At 37.5% G+C, this 17,784-nt stretch overlaps 1 protein-coding gene across 6 annotated transcripts in view; it reads right to left on the bottom strand.

Moving 5' to 3' along the window:
* STAU2 (staufen double-stranded RNA binding protein 2) overlaps positions 1-17,784 on the bottom strand; it is a 194,250-nt gene that overhangs the window by 136,700 nt on the left and 39,766 nt on the right. For all 6 annotated transcript variants that reach the window (XM_060775483.2, XM_067467394.1, XM_060775487.2 and 3 more), the window contains exons 7-8: positions 13,731-13,838; positions 6,384-6,596 (exon numbers count right to left, since the gene is read on the bottom strand). In XM_060775483.2, coding sequence (XP_060631466.2) covers positions 6,384-6,596; positions 13,731-13,838 — 321 coding nt within the window. The remainder of the gene's footprint in view (positions 1-6,383; positions 6,597-13,730; positions 13,839-17,784) is intronic.

Here is a 17,784-nt window from a genome sequence, read left to right as displayed (position 1 = left end):
CTGAAGGGGTTTGGGGGGAACTCATCTTCCTTTCTGGAAGCTGTAATTCACCCACCTCCACCAATGGTGGACCTAGCCCAAACTTCGCACACAGAATCCCCATGACTAACTCAACCTATTGGAGGGGTTTGAGGGGCCTGACTTGCCATAGTGGGAGTTGCAGTTTACCCTGCAGACAGAGAGCACACTGAATTCCATCAATGGTGCATCTAGAGCAAATTTGCCCAACATAAAAAACTTTAAGTACTGATGGAGTTTTTCGGGGTTAACCTGACATGATCTGAGTTGTAGTTCAATTTGAATTTAGTGCAATTAAAATTTGACTTTTCCAAATAACCCGGGCAACGCCAGTTACTAAAGCTAGTAGATAAATAAAACAGAGATACAAATACACACACTATCTTACCAATATGTAATCCATGATTACAATAATATAATAGGTAAAGGATAGGTAAAGAATATATATAAACTAAAGAAAAGCAAAGATGTAAATACTGAACATCTTATAGTTCAAACTGTTTATTAATATCCATTATTTAACAATAATACATTAACATCTATTTGTTAATTTATTTATATGGTAAATTTTAGTTTAATTAATCCTATCACTACAGTGAAATTATGTAAGTTTACCGCAAATGCTCTTTTAAAAAAAAACAAAACAAAAAACTATCATTAATTGCTTAAAGAGCTGGAATTCTTTAAAAAACCAGCCTTGTGTTGCCCTTCTGAATGTGACTCAAGAAAGTGTAAGGAAATATCACTCATGGTCAAATAGGTTTAGCTGCACTAGTACACAATTAATTTCAACCTGATCCACCCTCCACCAGCCCCAATAAAATAAAGTTTAAAAAGGAGAAATACTTGCCCAATCTATTGCAAAGATGACAGATTAAAGAGACATTTTTTAAAAGATGCCAAGCCTAAATGGTAATGTTTCACAAATTATATGGGGAATGACATATGGCTGACTTGTATGACACCTGAGTTCGATCAGATTTAATGCTGATAAGCTTAACTCTAGCCTGCCTACCTCCCAAACTTTTAAGAGGAATTTCAGATGAATACACAAATCGGGACCAGCCCTCAAGACTGAGGCTCATGAATCCTGCAAGCAGTAATAAATCCACTGCCACCAGGAATAAACACTCCATTTAAGAAACCTGAGCTCACAGGAATTTAGGAGGTTCAGAAAGAAGCTTCATTAGAGCACTAGAAAGCACACTAATATCCTGTAACAGAAAAAACAGTTTTGATGGATGGGTGGGTTACTATTCAAAAGCTCTTGTAGACACGATAATTATAAGGCAACCAGGATCTGGAACTCCAGTGGCTTCTTCAGAATCAAAGAATTACAGCAAAAAAAAAACAAAAACAAAAACAAAAAAAAACAAAAAAAAACCAACAAAACAAAACAATTAAACACATTTAAAGTATGAGCATAGAAATATCCATCTCTAATTCACTGAAATTTGAGTACATCATGAGATTCACTGCAAACAGCAATCTCTAATTTCAAATTCTATGAATATTTAGATATTACATGTCTTGCAAGTCCAAACATCCTTACCTCTAAGACAAGGAATGGATATTTTTTAAATAAAGTTTTGAAATCTGATTAACATGAGCCTAAAAAATTACTTTGTTTTGTGGTGTAGATTTATGCTCTCCTTTTCAATAGTGTACAGACAGGTATTGATCTTCTTTCCCCATCTCAATAATTGAGGAGGAGGAGGAGGGGAATGTAGCTTAATGGTGTAGATCACCTGCGTTTCCATTTTTGTCATCTTCTATTTTCCTTTTGTTGCCTCCAGATATTTGGTATTACAACTCCCATGGACTCTTCCATATAGGGAATGGCAGAAAAACTTTAATTTAGCCACAACAAACTATTCACTGGTAGTTAAATTAGTATAATGCACTCTCTGCAGTGCTGCCCTTGAAGATCACTCAGAAGCTACAACTAGTCCAAAATGTAGCAGATAAGATTGTTAATCAGAGTATCAAGTGAAAAACACAACACTCAGGAAGCTGCTGATGTTCAAAGCATTAAACAGCTTGGGACTTTAATTCTCCGTATATATACCTGTCCGACAATAGAGATTTGGCAGAACTTTGTTCTTAGTTCCACTTGTGGAATGATACACCATGAAGGGACATAGGAAAATGCCTTTCCTTTCATTATGCCCCATATATGGAATGTCCATAAAGAGATGGAGGCTCCCAAAGGCCTGATTGTAAACAATATTGGTCTTTTTTAGGCACCAAGTTAAAATGTGATTTTTATTAAAGACTTTGGGCTTCATCTTATTACTTTTTAAAATGTGTATGTGCAGCCGACCCTTCAGATCCATGGGTCTATGAATTCAACCTATCACAGCTAGAAAACACAGTATTCGGAGGGAGGGGGGAATCATAAAAAAAATTCTTTATTTTGTCACATGTGAGAACATTAGGCTAATATGTAGGTTCCTGTCATTTCACAGATGTCTAGGTTCTAACTGGCACTCTTCTAAGTAATTTGGCATAGTATACAAAAGATAATGCAACTTGACTATCTGGGGATTTTGGTATCCATGGGCAGGATACAATTTTCTTGCTTCTTGGCAGGGTGTTGGACTCTATGGCCCATGTGGTCTCTTCCAACTCTATGATTCTAGGCATAGAACCAAATTCTAACAGATCCTGAGGGCATACTGTACACATCTTTTTAACAATTTTAGCTTTTGAAGAGACTGTTTTGACCTGATAATCATGTGCTTCTATCCTATTTAAATTATTCTGTTGTTTTTTTTAAAATCTAGAATTGTTGATACTGTATTATTTTAATTGAATGTCATCTTGAGAATCTCAGAGAAGCAAGAAAAACAGAAACAATACCTGCAGGACCATGGACAGATCAGTAGGTACAAGGAATCTTTAAGCTCTAGTTGATGTTATGTCTTTCTAGGCCCTGACTAGTCTTCTGAAGCTCCAATTTTATGGCTAAGATGTGATGTACAATCAGTCCTTCAACTTGGAACACTTTTCCTTATTCTAACAGGAGGTTGTTAGATGAGACTAGATGAGAAGCAGAGCTCTTGTTAGATGTACTTTGTTTTAATCTTAAATTGCAAGGTGCATTGGTTTCCATGTCAGGAGAAAGGTGAGATTTAAATTACATAAATAATCGGTAAATAAAGGAACCTGTCAAGCTAGCTGTCAATATGCTGTTTCAATTGCCCAGGCCATCAATCAACACTTTGAGAATTAACGAAAGGGTTGTATTTCTTTGATGGGGAAAAAAGGCTCAATTCAATTTTTAATATCAATTACTATCACACTGGAAACCTGGTAAATAAACGCTGACATGAAGTAAAAAAAAATCTAGTATAGCTGGGATTAACAACTGAATTTAGGTTAGGTAGAGTCACAGTTGTTGTTTCTGCCCATGACAGATATGAAGAATTTCACTGGGAAATTTGAGTTCTAAAACCTCTCAAGGAAGGATCTGAGCGCAGTAGAGGCAAAAGGAGGAAGCAGGTCAGTTTATTACTTATCATTGCTTCAACACACCAGTTTATTGAATCGGGAAAAAATTAAGTCCGAACTTTGTGTATGGGACTCTTAGCTCTTATAACAAGGTTTTTGAAGTATTGAATGGTAGTTCTGATCTGACAGATGTAATCTTTCCCGTCTCTGCATTTCAGAAATGCATCTGAACAAGTGAATTTATTTGAAAAAGTTAATTCATACTGATACTTATCTAAGCTACTAAACAGTTCATATAAATTTCCCATTCTGTGAGTAGTCCAGCACTTCAAGAAATATCCACTTTCTTGTTGCTTAACAAAGGGGTGAGACTAGCCTATTTCCCAAAAAACTACTTCAGCAAATTATTTGTTGTTTTCTGATTGGGGAAGAGTTTGTTCATCTAAATTTCTGATCAAATGTTTTGGAACTTCTCTCTGTTTAGTTCTTTAATAAATTTACTGAATACAAAAAAGAGAGCTTATCTGGCTCTCTTACCTACTCTGAAGATTGGATTCTGCCATACAAATTTGATTTTAAAGAAGTTAAAACAAAACATTATGAAAAGACCTATCGTTTGTTTGTTTGCTGTGTTGTTGTTGTGTATATTCAAGTCATTTCTGATTTATTGTGACCCTAAGAAAAATCTACCATATGAAGTTTTGGCACTGCTTTTCTTTGAGGTCGAGTATGACTTGTACAACACCACCCAGTGGGTTTTGGTGGGTTACACTGATTCAAAAACTGGTGTTCTGGAATACCAGTTCCAACACTCAAAGTAATACACCACACTGACTATCATGCCTTGCTGAGTATCTAGGATGTGTTTATTTTTAAAATGTGAATGATAATGCCTCTGAAGAATATAGGTAAAGAGGGTCTCACATGTTGTTCTATCTCAAAGGATTGAATACAGACATACTAAAACTTTGCTCTCTTGGTTTGGTAAGGCCAGTTGTCACCAGACATCTACAAAACAATGCACAGGGAGTCACAAATGTACAATAGGAGTAACGGATGGCAGAGGGGGCACTCTTAGCTGTTGCTTTCCTCCTGCACCTGGCTGGCCATGCTAATTCTCTTCAACATTTGCAAACAGGCATCTACAATTCTATTTAGGGGGGGAAAGATGGGGAAGTAATGATAAGGAGAAACTTGCAGGCAGTGGAAGGGGTAAACACATATTCCACCTGCCAGTGCTCCATTGCAAATTAAGAGCTGCCACACCACTGCCGCTTTGCAGCTGTTCAGAGGTGATCTGGCTTCCTTGTACTGGATCTGCCACTGAGCATCTGGCTCAGTCTTCAGAGTTAGCTTTTTTGAGTGCTGTTTTTATAGCCAGATTGGTGCAGCAGTGTTGCACAGATGACAGAGCTACAACAAGCTTTGCTTTTGCTGTGACCCAGAGTATTGCTCAGCTTTGTCTATAAACTTTATGAGCCCATAACAATCTAACTGAATGCAGCTGGACTGTTCTGTCTCAGCACTAAACATCTTCAAAAAATGGTAATGACAAAAATAGAACAAACAAATGGGAGTCATAAAGACTTTATATGAGGACTGCTGTCCTTTCATAAGAACATTCTGGTGGCATAGTATCTCTTGGGAAGAAAGAGAGTTAAAGTAGGATTCACAGATTCAGTATCATGGGTGTATAGAGAGCACACTTTATAACATTTACCTGTTGTTTGCAGAAACTATCTTTTCTATCTCTGATCTATGTTCAATGTGAATAGAATAAAAAAGCGAATGAAACTCATCAAAAGAGATTCTACGTTATTTTATTACAGTTTACAATCATAATATTTATATTTAATTAAATATAATTTTTAAAACACCCAATAATGCCTGGGATCATGTCATACTCAGCTGAGCATAACATACATATGACATTATTATCTGTAATTAAAGGTAACATATTCAAGTCAGAGAATCATTCCTTTTTAGGGTAAAAAGGTAAATTCACTACTACCATAGGGAGAGCTGCTTTGTCAACAAAAAATCAGAACAAGATGCTTAGTTCTTTCTCCACCAGGTGTCCTGTGGTCCCCTCCCCCCAGGAAATTTCATGGAAGTACAGCAACAAAGAATTGGAAGAGATCACAAGAGCCATCCAATCCCCCATTGCCATGTTAAAAAACCTTCAAAGAAAAAGACTCCACTATACTCCAAGACATTATATTCCACCAAACAGCTCTTACCATCAGGAAGTTCTCCCTAATGCTTAGGCCATTTCTTGTAATTTGAATCCCCTGCTCCATGTGGTAGTCTCTGGAGCAGCAGGAAACAAGATTGCACCACCAACTCTCTAGGCAATTGGTCCCATCACCAAATTGCTCCTGGACAGCAGAATGTCTGTGGCACCTTCAGTGACAATGGTGGCAGCTGCATCCCATACCAGCAGAATCTTCAGAGAAGCCCTAGGGCCACCCTGTTGCCCAGGAGCTGGAGAAAAGTGTGCCATTTCCAGCACCCAAAGAGCTACTGCCACTACCATTTTTCCAATTAGGCATCCCAAAAGGCCAGAAGCAGCACTGTGGCAGAAAGGTAATCACATTAATCCATGTATAAGTCAACCCATCAGAAATCTGGCTATCCCATATATTCTTATCATTCAGGCACTAATTAAAATGATGAGAAGTACAATTTGGAAATAAAAGCTGAGAAGTTGCCAGCCACAGAGATATTTTAGGAAGAGTATTTTATTACCTCAAGCAAAAAACATCCTTTATAATCTCAATCATGGCTTGAGATCTTAAAAACAGCATTCAAATTCGGCTAGCCTAAACCAAAGACAATAAAAATATAATCTGACACTGGAATTAATACTGAATGGTACTACTGGAATGTGTCTAGACTCTAGGGTCTCCTACCTTTAATGTTATTCTGGGATGTTTTCTAAATTGAAGTTTTGGTTTTTCAATCACAGGAAGAGGTGGAAGTTTTTGAAGTTCTTGCAGGACTGCTATTGCAGCATGCTTCTTTGACAGCTTTTTACTGTTTCCTTCACCCTCGGCAGAGAATTCTCCTACTGTCACATGAGTAACAAAACTCTTCATGTGTGGCGGCCCACTTTCTTTTGTTACCTATTAGTCAAGAAAAGATAAGCAAATAAAATAGGTAAAAAGATTCACTTCTGCTACATACATCTACATTAATTTGTAAGAATATGTAACTGCGATAAATAGGAAAATTGACAGTTAATAAATAAGCTTGATAAAGTATTTTCAGTTGCAGAGAGTAGTATTTTACTTACTTTTCAATTTTCAATTCAATCACTGTCTTGCTTCATAATTAAAACCTACAAATACTAAATGCCACAGGTTTCTACTGAAAAAGATAAACCAGTGTAAAGAGACTGAGCTATGAGGTCTTGGACTGAATCTCATTTCTGCCATGACCTCACTCAATAGATATAAGCAAACCATTCTCTATTAACCTTAATCTGTCCCAGAGCTTGGAAACAACTATCACCCACAAATTCTCAAACACCAGCCATCTGGATTTAAGGAGCTATAGACTAAAACAAAAATGAAAACAAAAACATTTTCTGGACTGCTTCTGTAATTGCAAGACAACAATGCCAACTAAGCTGTTATGTGGTTGCCGAGCTGTATGACCATGTTCTAGTAGCATTTTGTTCTGACATTTCACTTGCACCTGTGGTTGGTATCTTCAGAGGATCAAATGTAGGTGAAAGGTCAGGAGAAAATGCTGCTAGAACACGGCGATACAGCCTGGAAAACACACAAAACCCCAGTGATTCTGGCCATGAAAGCCTTCAACAATACAATGCCAACTAAATGTACAGGCTTGCCTGAGCATTACCAACAGACAAGGCACAAGAAGTACACTGAACATTTGGAAGTGCTCTAGAAAATGTGTGTGTGTGTGTGTGTGTGTGTGTGTGTGTGTGTGCGTGCATGTATGTATGTATGTATGTATGTATGTGATTTTATTCTCAATAAGTGTTCTTAGGACTATATTCCACCTGAATGTGTTAGCTCACCTGAATTTCAAAGATATTAAAAGAATCTCTGGATTGCATTACTCATGGAATCAAGAAATTAAAACTCTATTCAAGATTTACATTTCCTTTCATCTTACAACCAGGGTTATTAAGTACTGTTAGAAAAATGTCCATATAAGGTTGTTTTTCAATGACTTAAAAAGCAGAAACATTCCCTGCTTCAAGGGCTATTTTCCCTTGGGAGTTTTCTGCTGATGGCTGCCTGCTGGAAGTGGGTAGAAATACCATTGTTTTCTGCCACAACTTTTCCCATTTCTCCATCTTCCACCTACTACTCTGTTTTGTGGCTGCCAGGCTGCCAGAGAAGGAACAGATTGTCCCAGAGTCCTGGAGAGTGCATAGCCTGAAGCACATTTCTCAACCTGGCACCCACCTGACTACAGCGTACAACATCTGGAAGTTGCCATGTTGGGAGAGCTGCAACGGTATTTTGAAATGAGGCCAAAGGAGGTTGTCCATCACTGACATACTATTTGTTTAGACCTTTTGCAATTTTTTTGGAAGTACAAGCTCTTGAAAGAAGAAAGTACAACAGGAATACCCATAAAATCAAATATCTAAGAGCCAGTGTGTTTATTGGGAAAGGCTAATGCTATTGTAAGATTTGGGTTGAAATGTCTACTGCAAAAAAAGTGTACTGAACAGATATTGTTTATACAGTGAATCCAAAGAATATATAATACAAAATAGCCTCAGCTTGGCTCTGAATTTGAAATAACCAGAAGTAAGAGAAAAACAACCTGGAGATATTTGCAAGGAAGAATCAGTACAATGATTTCCACCAATGAAAACTATTAACTCTGCAAATGTGTTTGAGAATCTATTTTTACTGAGGAATGGTTAGTATTCCTCATCACCTGAGCAGATATTACTTTTGAGAGAGAACAAACCAAACTACTAAAAGACCCACCTCTTCTGGTAGGCCTACCCAGTCAATTTTAACTTGTGAATTTCAATCTGCATTTCATTGGTGGATTTTAACTTGTATTTTAACTCTGTGTATTGTGCTGTATGTGTTTTAATAGCATTCTATCTTTTGTTTTAACAATGTTGTACCCCACCTCAAGTCACAGGGAGAGGTAGGTAATAAATTATTATTTATTGTTATTATTACTATTACCATTGTTGCTGTTGTTGTACTTGTTGTTATTATTATATTTAGATGGACCTGCATATTCTGCAGGAGGCTCGCTGAAAATTTCATTGGAGCGACTTGAGTTCCTAAAGAAATGATACATCACTCAGTATAAAATGTGAGTTCTCACTTCTGTTATATACACAATGGGTATATTTTTAATATGGGCTATGCATAATTGTGCCTCTTCATATATTTTGGATACATAAGCCACATCTACGGCAAGTGATTTAACTTTTCTTTTTTTGTATCACTGTGCATTTCCAGAAATTGAAAGGCACACCAATCACTCACAGTACTTTTCCTCTGTCCCCAGAAGTTTAAAAAATGAATGTTACACATGGAAAAAGAAGGGGATCATCATTGTTTACAATCTGTATCAGCACGTTAGAACTGCAACAGCAGTTGTAATGTCAGAGGGAAGGATTTCTCTTAGTAGCTAAGAGGAAGAAGGTAGAAGAAGCTAGGTATGCTCACTTTACTGGCCTTTAGGCCCTATTCCAGACTCCATTGTAAAGATACTGAGTTGTTCCACTGGATATGTAGCACACCATAATGGGCCCCTATATAAATGACAAAATATCACAATTGGTAAGGGAATGCTGCAGTAGCAACGCCACAACAAAACTGAATATATAAACAATACAATTGCTGGAAGTGGCCTCTAAAAATTAAGCTGTAAAATAAAGCTTCCACTGTTTCTAGTACTGAAATCCATGAAAATTGTCAATACTGACTGCATTTCCCAACATCAGATGAAACTGCTAAAAGCTGGAACTAAACTTTTAGCCATAGGCACGTTCAGCACTGTTGACAATGTGTCTAGAGCTGTTGTGCAATTGTCAAAGGCAATTATGTTTGTTATGCAGGAAGACAAATAGCCAACAGTGACAAATGGCACATTCCTTCATCTACCTTTCTCATCTGGCAGAGTGCCATTTGGATTTTTTTAACAGAAGTATTTTTTGTATGATAAAAGGAGTAAATGAATGCTCCTTATATCAGATGATGAAGATTTAGTCATTTAAAAAATATGCAAGGTGACCCGTTTATTCAAACTAACATGCTGCAATTTCAATAATCCTCCCTTATTTTTAAAATCTATTTTCCTTGATAAATGTAAGCTCCCTCTTTTGGCATTAGAACACACACACCTTATGTGTCACTGTTTTGTTCCTTATGGGTCGCACCCTGCGCAGTTGCTACAGCAAAATGTTCCTTTGACACATAACTTGGTAAGGTTACTTTTTTTGAAACACAAGTATCAGAACCCTTCAGCGTGCAAGGCTATGCTAACTAGAGAATTACAGGAATTGAAGGCAAAAAGTAACCGTACCAACCTGTGCAGATGCATCAATGTGTGTGCATGTGTATTGTGTACTTTCAAGTCATTTCAAAATTATGATTAACCTGAGGAAAAACTATCAGAATTGCAGAATTGAATCATGAAAGGTTTGCTTTGGCCTTTCCCAGAGATTGAGAGGATGTGATTTACCCAAAGCCACCCAGAAGATTTCCATGGCTAACAGGGTATTCAGACCCTAGTTTTGTTGTGTCTTTTCTAACATCCAAACCACTACACCACGCCGGCTGTATAAGTAGCTTGCAATAATATCTGCAACATTATCAAATCAGTGCTTCAGACATAGAGCTAGTGATGACCCAATGCTAATGTTCCATAAAAATACTTACACAAATCTACTAGATTAGTGTAGGTGGACCCACTCTGAGCTGGAACTATGTTCCACAAAGGGACTACTCACTAGGATATCTTGTACATCAGGGATGGGCAAGTGTGGAAGGTTAGTGGACTGCATTAGCATTTCAGGAAATCCTGGAGGACCACATACCTCCATTACACTTGCATTTCCCCCCAGATACACACTAGGGAAGTCTTGGAGGCATCTTCACAATGTTTTGGGGACTTGCCGGTGCATTTTATCCAAAATAGACTAGAGGTAACTTTTTGTTCATTACTCCTTTCGAAAAGGCCTCTCATGGGGACTAAAAACATGACGGAACACACAACCTATATTTCCTACAGGAAATTTTGAAGCAAATGTTTTTGTCTCCTTGAGTGGGGCAGGGGATTTCTCCAAATGTGATTGATGTGCTCCACACATCATGTGGAGGCATCTGGGGCATTTTGGAGCAAAAAGGAATTTGTAATTTTTCAAAATTTTAACACCCCCCTCCTTGGGGGAGCCCTGAGTATAAGGCCCATGGGCTACATTTTGGCCAGCACTGTTGTATTAAACACGGGAAGCTGTCATACACCATCAGACCATTAGCCCATCAGGCCTAATAATGTTGATAGCGACTAGAAGATGCCAAAGACTTTTTCAAGCAAAACATTTCCACCATCATGAAGTTGAAAAATTGGTGTGATATCTTGTGTTCCTTTGCAGTGTTATCATAAACATAAAAAGTTTAAATATGCAAAATTATCACAGCAGCAACAAGGCACATTCATGGAAGACAGCTCTTACACCAGCTATTTGTCAAGACAGTCAATGGATACCTCAAGAATAAGAACCATTTTACCAATGAATGATAGTTTCTGGAGAGCAATAACAGGATAGGGCTGCTACCTTTAGACTTTGCCATTGGCTTAAAAAGCATGTTAGAATAAAGGAATCTTTAATCTGATACAGCAAGGATCTTCTTACATTTTTGCAAAAACCGCAGCAAAAGGAGAACAAAAAGTATTTTCTGACTAACGGGAAACACTGCTCTTTAAGCAAGCATGTAATTCTAAAACAAAAAAAATTACTAAAGTTTCTTATGTGTTTCTAAAAGATATTAGATATCAAACACTAGCTCCACTTTATCAAGAAGGCTGAATGGGATTAGACAATAGTACAATTCCTCTGGGCAAAATATTTAGGGCAAGATTTCACCCTCAGGCAGCGCTGCTGACATCACTGGGCAGAACTTGGCTCTGGTTGCCTTATATACCCCACCCATTCTCCAGATATTGTGAAACTCTGAAAAGCTGTTTACATCAAATCTGAAATTTCTTTAACTGTTTGCTAACTTATATAACAGGCAATGATGTAACACAGGCTGTGGTTTTGGTAGCCCAGAGATGCTGGATGCTTTGCTACTTATCATGAAGACAAAGACATTTGAAAGCCTTAATGCATGCCTGACAGAAAATAATACCAACAGTTCTTAAATTAAAATCCTATCACAAACACTAAATCATGTGGCCTGTTACAAAATCATGAGTCACTGGAGGGAAATAAAAATGTGCTTCCAAATATAGTGCTTATATTAAACCTACACTCAATCTGCAATTGTCCAAGTTTGTCCACAGAAATGCAGAAGTGGCCTACTTCAGGTTGGTCAGTAAATAGTGCGCTGTTGTCCTGTTGATTTAAATGGGAATTGCCATATATACTCATGTATACATCTAGAAGTGTTAGTGGAAAAAGCAACCCAAAAATCTGGGTCAAATTATCAATGAGTACTGGAAATGAATAGTGTACTTTAATTCATGTGTTTATCACAGTTCCCCAGTTACAAACATCTGCTTACAAACAACTTATAGTTAAGAGTGAGGTGAGACAAAAGGAAGTGAAATAAATTGATTCACTGCAGAAAATTATTGGAAAAAGTTATCTTCACTGAAGCTTTATCACCAATTCACTACAGGCAAAATATTTCAAAATCCAATTATCAAAGGAACAAAAAGGTAAGGTAGAATCTTCTTAAAAGGGACACAGACAGCAAAATAAACACCACAGAGGTGCTAACTGTTAGGGAGCTCTGACACGGCTTGGTCCACGAGGTCACAAAGAGTTGGAAGCGACTGAATAAATAAACAGCATCTAGCTATCTATCTATATATCTATCTATCCATCTATCTATCTATCTTTGTATCTATCTGGAGATACACTTTAAAATGTACCTTTGTTGACTTACATGCAAATTCAACTTAAGAACATATCTACAAAACCTATCTTGTTCGTAACTTGGGGACTGCCTGTATATGAATGAATTAAGGTACAGTATTCATATCCATATATGAGAACCATCCTCTTCTCTGAGTATAGTAGCAAAAGGCAATAACTTAGACCATCCCAGAAGAATCTAAAAGAACCACCAACTCCCTCAACTTTTTCCACAGTGGCAACATTTTGGGTTTTTTAAAATCCCTGGGCAGGAAAATTGCAGTTGTAGCCATGGGAGGCTGACCCTGAGACAACATTGGTGTGTTCCCTTCTCCATGGAATGAACCTTGATTTATATATGAGTCATATCAAAATGCGTAATTTCAGCCCCCAACCATGCTTTCTGCCTGTGCATAAGGTCAATTTATATACGAGTACATATGGTAAATTATACTGAATTAATCTGTCTCCAAATAACTGAGCTTCATGGAAACACTCCTAACCAAGCCCAGTCTTGTGTCTCAGATAATTTTCTTCCTGACAAAAACCACACTTTTAAACATAAAAACGCAGATTAACCATATATTACATGGTTACTATGAATTATATTCATCACCCTCTGAGAAATGAACAAGACAGCCACCCTGGTCCACAGAACAGTGTTACATTTGGAGAAAAGACACTTGTCAAGTTGGAAAAACAGACTTATTTTCATCTATATAATAAAGACGGATGTCATATAGTTGTTGTAAGCATGAGCACAGGTTATTGAAATAGTACTTACATGGTAAATAGTAGCTATAAATGCATACATATTCATCGGTGAATGAGGCGTTTTAGATATTTTAATTTATAGTTTTGCCTTGGTTAGGGGGACAAGACTCTCTACTAGCCCAATTTTTTTTAAAAAAAATCTAAAAACAAACACTATACACACTATGAAGCTTCAGATTGAGAGGTAGTTTATCTATGGTTGTGAGGAAAAAAAGAAAAAGAAACTCACACAGTAACAACACCCTAGAATGCAGCCATTAAGTCTTTTTTTCCAGTTAGTGTGTGTGTCCAACATAGTATATATCTATTAGTATTTTCTTTCAGCATATGTTTTTGGTTAGAGCAAATGGTTTTCATTTATAAAAGAGTGACACGAAAAACTTACCTCAAAACGAACAGGCATGTTGCGCTTCAATGCAATTTCAAACACTGTGCTGATCTCTGACTTGTTTGCATCTTTTTCCTCTTCTGTTTCTTTACCTGACTCTTTATTCTGGTTAAAGGAAATGTGGAATTTCTGTTAAAACAACTGCTTCCCATGAAAATATTTTTAACAACTACAGAACATTTATTTTCAAAAACATAAGTATACTCATTTTTAATTGCAATTCTGTTATGGTATTCTTGGTTAATATATATTATGTGAAATAATTTGATTTTTTTTTCTGTTATGCACCCAAGACTGCCAAATTGGTTGATGGGCTATGAACTTTGGAAGAGTCATATCTAAGGTCTCATCTACACGACCCTGCTAATCTGTGGCCAGAACAGAGCAGGGAATGCCTCGGAGCAGACTGACCCTGAAGGTGGGTCATACACATCATCACCAACCTGTGGCATTATATGGTCCAAGACCGCCTTGGCCCCACTGGACCATCACTTTACTTTCCATGTTACCATTGCTGCTCCCAGGTGGCCACAGAGCTCCATAATAGCATCCCAGGCTGATATCTGTAGCGGGGACTGTGTGACCAGGAAGAAGAGCCCTGTTGACCCCACAGTAACCACAAAAGTGGCTAAACATCGTATGTACAGTGAGCACGGGTTATTAGGTATGTATAGATGAGCCCTTAGAGAGAGTAACTTCTTTAAATATTAAAAACATTTATGTTTTTCCTTTCCCTCAGGAGCTCAGGTGCCATAAACAGGATTCCACCTTTAGATATTGCCCATAAATGGAAAAAAACACATTTCTGGAAAACTCAAAAGTTAAATTTTAAAATTCTGTTTCAGTAGCACAGTATTACCCAACTTTTTCCATAGTCCTTAATCTTTGGTTAGCAAAACAAACCATGGTTGTATTGCCACACAAAATTTTAGCACCAGGAAGTACAGCAGTTACATACTGATTGATCTGTGGGTGAGGATTTAAAAACCATGGCTGCACATTACTAACCAGTCAGATGCAAATCTATAGAATGCACTCATTCAAGCTGTACACTACTAAATGCCTTTTCTCTCAAATCACTCCAGTACAAAGGCAGACAGTAGGGATCGAGCAGAGGCTAAACAGGGACACAAGTGTTCTGCTGCATTATTCATTGTCACTGGCACTGAGCAGCAACAGCCCTTGAGACCTTTTCCACGTAAGCTCTCTTACCACCAAAAGGAAAATAAAGAAAAGGGGATGAACAGTTGATTGGTAGTTCCAAAAGATCCATGGTTTACGTGTGATTCTCATCACAGTAGGGAAGCTCTTGGCTTCATATTCCCTTCTCAGGCCTCACTTTGGCTGCTGGGCAGGAATAAACTGGCAGCTGTACAGCAGTTCTTTCATGAGGGCAGGTTTGTGTTCCCATGCATGCCTCGCTTTCCCCACTGCTGTTTGCGTTGTGCTTTCCCTAAATAGTCACAATAAAGATTCAAAGCTGTAAAGTCTCTCTGTCCTGTGCGTTAGAAGACTTTGAGTGCCCAACACAAAGCAAAGGGGAATGCCTAAAAGTTTCTTATTCATTCAGTACAAACTTTGTGTCAAGTGCACTACATCTTCAATTCCAACACAAGCTGAGACAGTCACAATATTAGCAAAACATGAGGCAATACCAATAGGAGTGATGAAGTTGTTGAGCTATCTGGTATCTGACTTCGACCAAGGTATGGATTTTGCAAAGGTTTGTAAGGGAGGGCAATATAGAAATAACAATTCCATATAAGTCTATTAATTCTTGTAAATCTATTTAAAGTGTTACTCAGAATGTAACTACAGTTGGATTTGAATGCCTAGGATCTTCTATGTAAATGCTATGTATTATGAAAATACATAAGGAAGTGTCGGCTCAATGAATCATGACCAGGGTTTTGTAATGAATTTAACAATGACTAAGAAGAAAAATAACATCTTCTGCTACCTTCTAAGTGAGATCAGAACTTGGATTAGCTACCTTTTTTCCAATTGTATGTTCCAGAATCCCACTCTCACAGCTATAAACCAAAATGCTAACTTTCTCAAGCTTCAATAGTCTGTTCTAACCCAGTGCTGTCTTTTCCAAATACCAGGGGTCTTCGGGCTTTCACAAAAACTGTTTCAGCTCTACTACTGGAGAACATTTAAAAAAAATGAAATATTTGCTACTGAACATAAGACATAGTCCCATGATCTTAGCTATGCCGCTGAGTATAAGACGCAGCCTGCCTTTTGCCACTTCTTCCTTCAGGGATATTGCATTGTTATTAAATGAATGACATTTTGGAAAATCTCCAAGGGCATAATGCAAAAAAAAAATCTTAATCAAACTCCATTGAAATTAAGGGTTTTCAAAGAATCCTTTCACCTATTTCATTAGCATGGACTTCTGCATACTAACTCTAAGTTCCAAAGTGTTCAGTGAAAACTGTGGCAAAGTAAACCTGTAGGATAATTTTAATCACAGCTAAACATTGCTAGATTTTGAAAAGCTTAATACTACTCTTCAGCACAGATTTTTAAATGTATATTGTCTATCAAGATGGAAGTATATTCCCTCTGCCTTCTGGCTGTGGATTAAACTAGATATAGCCAGTGAGATCAATGGCCATAATCTCTTGCTTTCTAGTTTGATTTTAAAGCAGCTGCCTGGGGCCAATGATTGTGATTGAAGTCTTGGGGAAGAGGGAGTGAACTGTTATGCCTATCCCCCACATCAACACTCATACATACATTTTAACTCCCACTCTTACTCTGCCCATGAGAAAAACTGTGTTTTTTCCACTTCAAGCCAAACAGCTTCAAAAGGCAATGAGAAATGGCATGGGAGAGTTTTGTGTTCTCCTGTGCCATTGGCACGTCCTTCATCTATTTCACACATACACCCTTTTAAACCTTTTAAAAAATCAATATCCTAATCCTTTCATCCCACCCAAACTCTCTATGATAGCATTTCTATGATTCCAGATTTTCCAATCTGCAATTTAGATTTGAAACAGCCCTTATTTGTTAACCTACCTTTACATTTCTAAAATGTTTCCTTTTTAAAATAACCAAAGTGTTGACTTGCACAACTGCAAGACTGAGCAAACTAATGATACGCCAAGGGACTAATAGACTGAATGCCTAAAACCATCTGACAGCTGTTCAGAAGCTGAGTCAAAATGACTTTGTGATCTCATTCTCATGCACAAAAATTCATATCAAAATGTCATCATTTGGAAGATTTGAAAGAATGTGATGAGGAGGAGGGGAAATCCCGCAGGGTACAGAGTTAGGGTTTGCTAATCTAAAACTGTGTATATGTGTTTTCCCCCCTTAGGAATGAGGGCATTTGTGAATTTCTTTTGTTACAGGAAGCTTAAGTGTAATTCAATATACTTGTTTCCTCTTGATTATACCAAAGCTGATTATTTTTACCATATTCTGGAAAAAATTCATTTCAAAACACCATTTTACGTCTAAGTAGTACCATCATTATACCATCTTTGGCATAGGGCAATTGCATTGTAAGGCTTGAGTGTCACAGCATATGAAAGCATTGTGCTTATCATGACATGATTAAACCAATAAAACATTTTTAAATGTCTGATATTGTTAAAGAGAATCTATGACTTCTTGTTTCTGAAGACGCACTTCTCAGGCTAAGCCATTTCTGTATACGGCATAAAGGTTCTTCTGTGCCAATAACCAGGGGGGAAAAAGCCAAGTCTTAAACCAAAGCAACCCTTTCTATAGCGAGGCAACTCACCCACTTTGGAATACATCCTATCATATAATAATAATACAATGTGGTAAATATTACACATTACAAAACATTATAGTGCCATTCTAAAACTACGAATATCATCATCAACAAAAACTCAGTTTCATTAGACTTATACTTTATTTTTCTCAAGGAGGAGCCGGGCTGATATAGTGGTTCAAGTGTTGAACTGGAGACTAGGCTTTAAACCTCTGTTTGGCCATGAAAATGTGCTGGGTGACTCACATTTTTTCAGCCTCAGAGTAAAGCAAAGGCAGATTCCCTCTGAAC

This window comes from Anolis sagrei, chromosome 4 (assembly GCF_037176765.1).
Source record: "Anolis sagrei isolate rAnoSag1 chromosome 4, rAnoSag1.mat, whole genome shotgun sequence".
Classification (NCBI taxonomy): domain Eukaryota; kingdom Metazoa; phylum Chordata; class Lepidosauria; order Squamata; family Dactyloidae; genus Anolis; species Anolis sagrei.
Note: the sequence above shows the minus strand (reverse complement) of the source record. Positions and strands in the feature narration are given on the sequence as shown.